The sequence below is a fragment of the Octopus bimaculoides genome, chromosome 4 (assembly GCF_001194135.2).
Source record: "Octopus bimaculoides isolate UCB-OBI-ISO-001 chromosome 4, ASM119413v2, whole genome shotgun sequence".
In the NCBI taxonomy this organism is placed as follows: Eukaryota; Metazoa; Mollusca; class Cephalopoda; order Octopoda; family Octopodidae; genus Octopus; species Octopus bimaculoides.
This window is the reverse complement of record NC_068984.1, coordinates 15,891,533-15,903,296: the sequence shown is the minus strand read 5'-3', so window position 1 is coordinate 15,903,296 and position 11,764 is coordinate 15,891,533. Positions and strand designations below refer to the sequence as shown.

General features: G+C 40.3%; 1 protein-coding gene across 1 annotated transcript in view; it reads right to left on the bottom strand.

The window, feature by feature from the left end:
• LOC106877035 (uncharacterized protein C3orf84) overlaps nucleotides 1-9,924 on the bottom strand; it is a 15,913-nt gene extending 5,989 nt beyond the window's left edge. Inside the window, exons 1-2 of the mRNA XM_014925824.2 lie at nucleotides 9,650-9,924; nucleotides 4,110-4,226 (exon numbers count right to left, since the gene is read on the bottom strand). Of these exons, the coding sequence (XP_014781310.1) occupies nucleotides 4,110-4,226; nucleotides 9,650-9,676 (144 nt within the window). The 5' untranslated portion in view covers nucleotides 9,677-9,924. The remainder of the gene's footprint in view (nucleotides 1-4,109; nucleotides 4,227-9,649) is intronic.
• Between the last annotated feature and the right edge of the window lie 1,840 nt (nucleotides 9,925-11,764).

Below are 11,764 nucleotides of genomic sequence, written 5' to 3'. Positions count from 1 at the left end.
ATATATATATATATATATAAAGTAGTTGTATGCTGTCAATGTGACAGTCCCATGAAGGGAATCATACTACTGCTATTTAGCCCTAGGAAGCAGTGCAGCTTCCTAGGGCTAAATAGCAGTAGTATGATTCCCTTCAAGGGACTGTCACATTAAGTTGACAGCATACAACTACTTTATCATATCACTACTGCTTAAGTCTCTCTGAGAGATTTAGAAATGTATCATATATAAATTGAAACGGGTGTCTTATTAGCAATTAGAACCTAAAGACAAAGTTAATAGAGGTCACAAAAGTGATAAAGAGTACTGAGTAGCACTGCTTTTGCTAAAAATAAGAGTTAAACAAACTCAAAGCCACAAAGACATTGTGTTTGTGGTTTTGCATTAGTTTAACTCTTATCTTTAGCAAAAGCAGTGTTAGTCAGTACCCTTTGTCACTTTTATGACATCTATTAGTGTGTGTGTGTGTGAGTGTGTGTGTGTGTGTGTGTGTGTGCGTGTCACCCCCTCCACCACTTCAGAACCGGTATTTGTGTGTTTGCATCCTCATAGCTTAGTAGTTCAGCAAAAAAGACCACTAGAATAAGTACTGATGTCTCTAGTCAAGAAAATTTGTCAACAGTACAGTAGTGATTATTTGTCATTTGGATTTATTCCCTCTCCTCAGAACTGTCAGATACCAATGTGCTTTCTTTGCCATCAAACATTGACCAACGAAGCAATGAAACCTTCACGCTTGAAGTATCCCTTTGGAGCAAAGCATTCTGACATGAAGGACAAGCTATTATCATAATTTTTGCAACTGAGCTCCTATTTCAAAAGGTAAATACAAACATTCAACATGCTACTCCAGGAAACTAGTAAACAGGAGAATGACGGGCTGATTGCATCGTACAACATTGTATTGCTTGTTGCTAAGTCTGGGAAGTTTCACACAATTGGAGAAACATTACTTCACCCAGTTATCAAAGAGGTTTTGTCAACTGTTATGCATGAAAAACCCGATAACATTATGAAAATGATCCTGCTTAGTAATAACACAATTTCTCGAAGCATCGATAAAATGCCCAACAAACATCAGCTCATTAATATTCTCCAGCGTTCTGAATTTTCTATACAAGTGGATGAGTCAACTATTGTAGACAGTCAATGTTTGATGATGGTATATATTCGGTATTTCAGTGAAAACCTTCAACATTGTGAGGAAATGCTGTTCACAGAGAAATTGCCACTTGATTCAAAAGGTGCAACTATTTTTCACCCTCACAAGTCTTTCCTTTTTGAACATAATATCCCACTCAGTAATATTCTCGCTTGTGTGTCTGATGGAGTCCCTTCAATGATAGGAAGATACAAAGGTTTTTCATCTCTCCTAAAGCGTGAAATTTCCCACCAGATACTAACTGTTCATTGCTTGGCACACCAGCATAAATTAGTGGTAAAAATATGAACAGTAGATTGAATGATGCGCTACAGTTAGTTATCAAGACTGTAAACAAATTGAAGTCCAGTCCCTTGTCTGATCGAATTTTCTGTCAACTCTGTCTGAGAAATGATGAGGACCATACTAAAGTCTTATACCATACCAAAATGTGGTGGCTGTCAAAAGGAAACTGTGTTTTTTGCTTTGTTGCACTTGTTTCATATAATCATATCTTTCTTTGAAGATACTCCACTATCCACTTCATTGATGGCTGCAAGGTGCAATATCCTTTTTTCTTTGTGATATATTCACAAAATTAAATGATTTGAATAAGTTATTGTAAATCATTTATCACTACATTTATCACTACATTCATTTCGAAATTAGTGTTGTATGAGACCAACATTTCAAAATGTCAATTCCATCAATTTCCACAACTTGATTCTTTGAAAGATGAATTAGTTGATGAGGATTTAACTACATATCACAACTATTTACAATCATTGCATGATAATATGGTGGAGCGATTTCATCATCATCATCATCATCGTCGTTTAACGTCCGCTTTCCATGCTAGCATGGGTTGGACGATTTGACTGAGGACTGGTGAAACCGGATGGCAACACCAGGCTCCAATCTAATTTGGCAGAGTTTCTACAGCTGGATGCCCTTCCTAACGCCAACCACTCAGAGAGTGTAGTGGGTGCTTTTACGTGTCACCCGCACAAAAACGGCCACGCTCGAAATGGTGTCTTTTATGTGCCACCCGCACAAGCCAGTCCAGGGGCACTGGCAACGATCTCACTCGAAAATCCTACGGGAGCCAATCAGGCGGTACTGGCAACGGCCACGCTCAAAATGGTGCATCTCATGTGCCACCCGCACAAGAGCCAGTCCAGGGGCACTGGCAACGATCTTACTTGGCTTGCCGGGTCTTCTCACGCACAGCACATTTCAAGATGTTATTGTGGTAATTCCAAATTGGTATAACAATTCGTTTGAGGTCAATGCAGTTGATTGTGAAGATGATGTTCAGGAGGAATTGAAAGAATTACAAAATGACAATGATGCCACAATGCAATATTTAAGGATGGACAAAATGCCACAAAACATTTTTGCCTGGCATGCTAATGATTTTGCCAGCTTGCAGCCTTAATGATAATAATAATAATAATAATAATAATAATAATAATAATAATAATAATAATAATAATAATAATGATAATAATAATAATAATAATAATAATAATGATGATGATGATGATGTGATAAGGAAGAAAAAAAGTTGATAGGTATGACAAGTTAGCTTAGGAGGTTAAGCAGTTGTGGTCAATGAAAAAGGTGGTAGTAGTACCTCTAATTGTCGGAGCCCTGGGAACAGTGAGTAAAAATCTTGAGAAGTACATGGAACAAGTAGGGGCTGTAATAAGGGTGGAGCACTTGCAGAAAACAGCATTGCTTGGAACCACTCAAACACTCCAGATGGTGCTCAAAAAATAAGGGGTGTTACCTTAGTTCACCGGTAGTGAACAGCTGGTACCGTAGTACATCTCCAGCATTAGAAGCTGTGCAAAGGCAATAACTAATAATAATAATAATAATAATAATAATGATTTCAAATTTTGCCACAAGGGCAGCGATTTTTGGGGAGGAGACTAGTCAATTCCAGTGTTTCACTGGTACTTAATTTATCGACCCCGAAAGGAGGAAAGGCAAACTCGACCTTGGAGGAATTTGAACTCAGAACACGAAAACAGATGAAATACTGCTAAACATTTCACCCAGTAACTCGCTGCTTAATAATAAAAATAATAATAACAAGAGCACTCAGAGCGAAAACCTCTGCTGAGGCAACACCAAGGTCCTCTCAACAATTAGCCGGGGATGATTTTTTAATATGAGACTATCTGAAACAAACTCGATTGTTCTCACAGATTAGAATACTAAAAATGACCCTGACAAGTGTCAAAAATTAAGTTTAAAAAATGGGAAAATAATCCAGAATCCTTGTCCGGTACCAGATTGATCCCAAAATCTAATCAGGGTTGGTTGTGTGGAATGTAGCTTGCTTACCAACCACATGGTTCTGGGTTCATTCCCACTGCATGGCACCTTGGGCAAGTGTCTTCTACTATAGCCTCGGGCCAACCAAAGCCTTGTGAGTGGATTTGGTAGATGGAAACTGAAAGAAGCCTGTCATATATATGTATATATATGTATATGTATGTGTGTGTGTATATGTTTGTGTGTCTGTGTTTGTCCCCCCAACATCGCTTGACGACCGATGCTGGTGTGTTTATGCCCCCGTAACTTAGCGGTTCGGCAAAAGAGACCGATAGAATAAGTACCAGGCTTACAAAGAATAAGTCCTGGGGTCGATTTGCTCGACTAAAGGCGGTGCTCCAGTATGGCCACAGTCAAATGACTGAAACAAGTAAAAGACTAAAAGAATAAAAGATAAAAAGACAAAAGAGATGGTGTGTACATGCAATCTCTTGCAAGAAGCAGATCTTTCTATAAAGATTCCCTTAGTTTAGCTTAGAAAGCAAGCTTGCAAGGAATTCTCTTATCGGAATTCTACTTGTCAGGGGTTTTGTTAATTAACCCAACCCAGATATATTATTCATTCAAAACACACAATTTCATTTATAACAAAATGCTTTGGAAATAATTCACTTTATGTTACCGTTACTCTCCACATGAATTTGTTTGGTGGATGAGGTTTAGCTAGTTGCCGATATAAAGTATTTACATCATTCCGAGACTCAGAGATTTTGGTATAGCCATGGAAACCAGAAGGAAACTAAATAAAAAAGAAAGAAAGAAAAAAAGAGACTGATGATGCAAGTAGAAAAACAAAACACAATTGAAATTATATGACAGGTAACACTATTTAACATGATTTTTGTCCTTGAGTAGCAACTGTAATTTTCTATCTGCTTACCCAAAGAAATCCCTCTCAGCAACTACTTCATCATATCACTACTGCATAAATCTTCCTGAGAGATTTAAAAATGCATTACTCTGCCTGGGATGTAGCCAACCCACTTACGCGTAAAATTCCTTCATTGGACACTAAACTCCGCTTGCGAAGACCTGTTGAGGCAAGTGAAATCGAAATCGAAATTGAACTAAATCTGTAGACTGGCACCCATGCCAACGTCTCTTCATTCAACACTAAACTTGGCTTGTGAAGACCTGTTGGGGCAAGCGAAAGCGAAATCGTGATGGCACCTGTACCAGTGGAGGACTAAGAGCACCGTCCGAGCGTGATCGTTGCCAGAGCACCAGCCGTCTGGCTTCCATGCCAGGGGCACATAAATAGTACCATTTGAGCGTGATTGTTACCAACATCGCCCTCCTGGCACTTGTGCCAGTGGCACGTGAAAAGACATTCGAGCAAGTTCATTGCCAGTACCGCTGGACTGGCTTCTCTGCAGGTAGCACGTAAAATACACCATTTCGAGCGTGACCATTGCCAGTACCTCCTGACTGGCCTTCATGCCGATGGCACGTAAAAGCATCCACTACACTCTCGGAGTGGTCGGCATTAGGAAGGGCATCCAGCTGTAGAAACTCTGCCAAATCAGATTGGAGCCTGGTGTAGCCATCTGGTTCACCAGTCCTCAGTCAAATCATCCAACCCATGCTAGCATGGAAAGCGGACGTTAAACGATGATGATGATGATGATGATTTCTAAATTTGAAATCAGTGAATGTATTTCACTAGAATTATTATATGTTTACAAGAACTTGACAGGCATCTTCGAGTAGCAGGCCATTGCTACTCCAGACTGATGATGAGCAAAGACTCAGAAACATGTCTCTGGATGCAGGCCTAGCTGGGTGGAGGTGCTTGTCTCCCCCTTGCAAACATAAGGACACAGGAAATGTGTCAAGGCCGACAGGAAGCAGTGCAGCTTCCTCGGTCTAACCAACAGTAGTATTATTCCCTTCAGGGGACTGTCACATTAAATCAACACTGGTTGTCAAGTAGTGATGAGAGACAAACACGAAAACACACACACACGCACACACAAATGCACACACAAACATGCACATGCACACATGCATGCATGTACATACATATATGTGTGTGTGTGTGTGTGCATGCATGTACATACATACAGTGTGTGTGTGTGTGTGTGCGCACGCACATGTGTACATGTGTGTATGTGTGTCTTTGTGTTTGTCTCCCATCACTACTCTAATACACACACACGCACACACACACACACATACATACATATATACAATGGGCTTTCACACAGTTTCTTATTTCTTTATTGACCACAAGGGGCTAAACATAGAGGGGACAAACAAGGACAGACAAAGGGATTAAGTCAATTACATCGTTCCCCAGTGCGTAACTGGTACTTAATTTATCGACCCCCGAAAGGATGAAAGGCAAAGTCGACCTCGGCGGAATTTGAACTCAGAACGTAACAGCAGACAAAATACCGCTAAGCATTTCGCCCGGCGTGCTAACATTTCTGCCAGCTCACCGCCTTTCACACAGTTTCTGTCTACCAAATCCATTCACAAGGCATCGGTTGGGCAAAGATTATTATAACAGAGGGTACTCAACATGCAAAGTGAATTTCAAAGTCATGAGGTGTAGTTTGACTGACATGGCAAGCTTTTTACTCTAAAATAAAAGAGAGCAGAGGACAACAGACATGTTAGCTTGATCAGCAATAGGGAGCTCCTTTATCTACCAATCCTTATTAAAAAGCAAGAGCTTCAAGCAGGTATTTTATTCCTCTTCCATCATCATCATCTCTGTCATTTAATGTCTGCTTTCCATGCTGGCATGGGTTGGACAGTTTGACGAACTGGAAAACCAGAGGACTGCATCAGATTTCAGTGTCTGCTTTGGCTTTGTTTTTACACCTGGATGCCCTTCTTAATGCCAACCACTTTACAGAGTGTTCTCAGCACTGGATTAACCATTAAGCAAAATAAGTACGTGCTTAGGGCATCAAAGGAAGGAGGGGGCACCACAGAAATGGTAAATGGTTTACAGCACGAAAGAAATTACTTTAAACTTGCTAAAATAATATTCAGAATGCCTTTATCTCTACTAAGTACAGATGCAGATGTGTTACCTAAGGTTAATTTTGAGGATCTGATCAAAGTCTTTGCAATTCAAAAAGGTAGGAGGCAACTTTTCAAATATAAATAAAGTGGAAGTATACAAAAATAAACATTATTTTCCCTCTTACTGTTTTGTTTCATTTTGAAAAATAAAAATTTATTTTATGGTTTGTTATTGTTTATATTTTGAATTACATAATCTTTTATGGGGGCATCAAAATCATTTAAGTGCTTAGGGCCTCGATGGGTCTTAATCCAGCCCTGAGTATACTGGGTCCTTTTTACATAGCCCCAGTATGCCATGAATATCTGTGTTACAAGACAAGACCTCTCCACTGAGATGAAGAGTAATCGATATTTCTAATTTTTTTTTTTTTTACATTATCTTTGTTATTTCTAAAATCATCCAAACAAAAAGGAACCCAACAGGTAAACCTACAGGTGCCTACTGTCCTCATGTCACAGAAAAGGGATTCCACAGCATGTTTGCATTTCCCTTTAATGCATGAGAGGGTGCCAGCATACAACCTGCAGGTTGGATCCAGCTCTCAGCAATGGTTAATCCAACCCTATGGGTCTCCCAGAACGTGTCACTGGCAACATTTTGTCAACTCCTCTCTGTACACTTTCACAACTTTGCATAGGTCTCTGCACAGATATCACCAAGCTTTTAGCAAAGTTTCATCCAGATTTTTCTCAATGAGCTGTTCACACTCTATTACACTTTACTTCCAAGCACCGCTACAAACAATGGAAATGAGCAAGAATGTTATAACTTAGTGTGCACACACGACCGAGTTCAAGGTTAACCTGTACCAAGTTCAAGGTTAATCTGTACCAAGCAACTTCACTCTGCATACAAATTCTTGACACCGTTTGATCAGACCTCATATGCAGATAAATTCTTGCGAAACATATACAAGATTGGTGGATATTAGGAAACTTTTTCTTAGTTTTAATTGTTGTCTTTCATAGTATTCACATAATGGATGCCTGCTTTTGTTTTTCGTTGCCAGTGGCCCTGGACTGGCTCTTGTGCAGGTGGCACATAAAATACACTATTTTGAGCATGGCCGTTGCCAGTATCACCTGACTGGCCTTTGTAGGATTTTCGAGCGAGATCGTTGCCAGTGCCCCTGAAGTGGCTCTTGTGCAGGTGGCACATAAAATACACCATTTTGAGCGTGGCCTTTGCCAGTACCGCCTGACTGGCCTTTGTAGGATTTTCGAGTGAGATCGTTGCCAGTACCCCTGAACTGGCTCTTGTGCAGGTGGCAAATAAAATACACCATTTTGAACGTGGCCATTGCCAGTACCGCCTGACTGGCCTTCGTGCGGGTGACATGTAAAAGCACCCACTACACTCTCTGAGTGGTTGGCATTAGGAAGGGCATCCAGCTTTAGAAACTCTGCCAAATCAGATTGGAGCCTGGTGTGGCCATCTGGTTTCACCAGTCCTCAGTCAGATCGTCCAACCCATGCTAGCATGGAAAGCGGACGTTAAACGACAATGATGATGATGATGTTTTGATTTCGATAAAAGATGGGAACATGGAAGATAACAGCATATAGTTTGAATCAGTAGGGGGCATGTCATTTACACCCTTAGATAAGATGAAATGTTGATTACATCCAAGTTTTTGAGGGGTCTCAATGTGACATCAGAAAATTTAAAAACCAGGGATCTTTTTTGTATAGACACCATCATCATCATCATCATCATCATCATCATCATCATCATCATCGTGATGGAATGGGGTGGGTGGGAGAAATTTGAAATGTCAAAATCTTAGCTCCACTGAATCTAAATATAGATTATGGGGAAATTTCTAACAGTTAAATTAACTAACAATTTATCTTCTTAGTAGAATATCTGTACAATATCAGCCACAATATGTCTTAAGATGATATAGCATATAACATTTTTATTTATTACTTTTTACCTTTAAGGTGTGTTTATGTGTGTGCGCGCGCACGCAAGCCCGTACACACACACATACATACACACACTTGTATTTCTACCTAGTTGATGTTGTCTAAACCCGCCCAAGAAAACTTAATTTTTTTTAGTTGAAAACCTCCGTCAAAGAAATTTTCAAAATAAAAACATTAATACACACAGGCGTAGCTGTGTGGTAAAAAGTTTGCTTTGCAACTATATGATTCAATTCCACCGCGGGGCATCTTGAGCAAGCGTCTTTTACGGCTGCCTTAGGATGACTAAAATCTTGTCAGTGGATTTGGTAGACAAAAACTGAAAGAAGCCCGTCGTGCACACGTATACAAACACATGCACGCGCGCGCGTGCGTGCGTGCGTGTGTCTGTGCGTGTGTGTGTGTGTGTGTGTGTGTGTGTGTGTGTGTGTGTGTGTGTGTGTGTGTGTGTGTGTGTTTGTGCTTGCCCTCCGCAACCGCTAAACAATCAGTGCTGCTTTCTTTACATCTCTGTAACTTAGCGATTGGATAAAAGAGATCGGTAGAATACGTACCAGGCTTCAAGAAAAGGATCGATTCATTCAACTAAAACTCTTTAACACAGTGTCCCAGCATGGACACAGTCCAAAGATCGAAACAGTTTAAAGAAAAAAAGATAGGATATTATAGATATATTTATGTAACGGAAATTTCTCCGAATAGTAGACTACCCATTGATAAAAGATTTCTTATTCTTTTGTCAATGGGTGGTCTATTTTGCGAGTGTATGTCTTTTGAATACTTCTTGTTTCCGTCTATATTTTTATATGGTAGTCATAAATACATGTAAATCACAAAGAATTTAAACACAAGCATTGTAAACGTGAAAAAGAGGTTCTGGAAAGATTTGAGAAGGTGGTCCCAGAAGAAAAGGTCGGACGAAGGGAGGACAGTAAGCTGACAATGTGGTCTCTTACACCAATTCATGCTCCAATTCTTGTGTCTTCATTGCCATGAGGACATTTTTATATCAACGATAGGCCTATACAAGCCATCCCAGAACATGGATAAACCCAACGGAATCAAATTCTTGAGAGATACCAATGACGAGGACATGTATGTGTAAATATATTTATCAAGCAAAAATGTTTTCTTTAAAAGAATGCTTTGGTTAAACAAAATCCTGCTATCAAAACGACTGTTATGTCAACTTACCCAGGTACCTGTTATATTGCTTGTCATAACCAACGTTAAATTCAAATATTGATTTATAAATCTTGTATATACTTCGTCCCTGTCACACTTTCATTCATTTGGCATTGTTCGTTGTTGTTCAACCATTAATTAAATTGTTGTGTTTTCACTTAATACAAGTTAATAAAAAGCATATATGCAAAAACATTAAAAGGAGTCACTCCACGTCTTAAAAGTTAAATAAACGTCAAGTTACTAGACACACACTTGTTTACATTGCTGCTGCTATGGCAACAAGACAGTTAAACCGAGACAGATCTTTTGCTCTTTTCTATGACAGGGTTTGATTTCGCTTTGTTTTCTTTTCGTTTCCCCATGTTTCCAGTTTTCTAAAACAAAACAGAAAAAAAAGAAGAAAAGTTTTTAATCTATCATTTAGTAACCCATAACATTTAGAGGCTAAACTTTTGGGAGTGGGTTTCCCAGGGTGTGTTTGTGTGTGTGTGTGTGAGCATATACCTATCTAATCTGTCTCCTTTATCTATCCATCTATCTATCTATCTATCTATCTATCTATCTATCTATCCCTCTTTCTTTCTCTGTGTATATATATATATATATATATATATATCATCATCATCATCGTTTAACGTCTGCTTTCCATGCTGGCATGAGTTGGACGGTTCGCCTGAAGGCTGACAAGCCAGGAGGCTTGCAGCAGGCTCCAATCTGATCTGGCAAGGTTTCTACAGCTGGATGCCCTTCCTAACGCCAACCACTCTGGGAGTATAGTGGCTGCTTTTTACATACCACCGGCACGGGAGCCAGTCTGGCGGTACTGGCATCAGCCACCCTCAAATGCTGCTTTTTACATGTCACTGACACAGGAGCCAGTCAGGCAGCACTGGCATCGACCACACTTGAATGGTGCTTTTAATATGCCACCTGCACTGGAGCCATTTAGCCCTGATCCTAAAGTCACTAACTACTAACCTATGTTGTAGGGTGCATTCTTCACCTGGGGAAGTTTGGGCATTTATAAGTAGCCATCTTTCCCATTTCCTGGCAAGAATGTAGTCAATCTGACTAGTGTGTCCACCAGACTGGCAGATTTCCTGAAGTTAGTATTACCGATCATAAAATCATTTGCATCACAGAACTCCAGCAGCCTGGTTCCCTCCTCATTGCAGGAACCAAATCCATAGCCACCATGAACACCATGGAAGCTCCCTGGATGTTGTCTAACATGCCTGTTGAAGTCACCAGCCACAAAGAGAAGGTCCCAGTCATTTATCAACGAGGTAGTCTGCAAGAGGGTGTCATAAAATCGGTCTTTCTGTTCATCAGGTAGCCCTGGCTGAGATAATGGTTGCTAATCCATGTTGCAGCACTAGTCTAAGCTTAAGCATTCTGTCACAGACTCTGACTACCTTTATTACCTTATCAACCCATTTCTCTGCAAGAAGGATATCCACGCCCCCAACCCCATCAATGTTTCCTACCCAGAAAATCTTATCTTATATCTGTGTTCTTTGCCTGTGAGGAACGTAGCAGAACTTCCTCTCCACCTTACTTCTTGGATGCAACACAAATCTTCACGTCTCCGTTCAAGTATCTTGACAATCTCACTGGACCTACCTTTCAATGTGCCAACATTAAGTGTGCCACCTCTGAGGGTGTAGAAAGTGTGGGCCAGCGAGACCCTGGGATGGGGGAAGCATCTGAAAAGAAAGCTCGCATTTGGCAGATCTTTACATCTCGATCTTTACATTGTGAATGACAAGGACCTTTTTGTGTGCACAGTCTGTGACAGACCATGCCTGTCTTTGGCTAGCCTCAAATCTCACCTGCGAACCCATGGAAAACAAACTTCAACCAGCTATTTTGATTATATGTCTGTGCACACGTTTGAATGTGGTGTATGCCAGAAGGCTTGCAAATCCAATGGGGGTCTTAAAAGACATGTTAGGATCCACAATGAGCAGAACTTACCTGCAGGTATTGGTAGTACAAATCAGAGGTGCAATCTGTGTGGGTGTTTTTTCAAAACATTGTCTGGTTTAAAAAGCCACATCAGACGCCATGAAAGGACTAAGGTGTAGGTACAGGAGGTGATCAAACTCTGTGTAAGGAGTA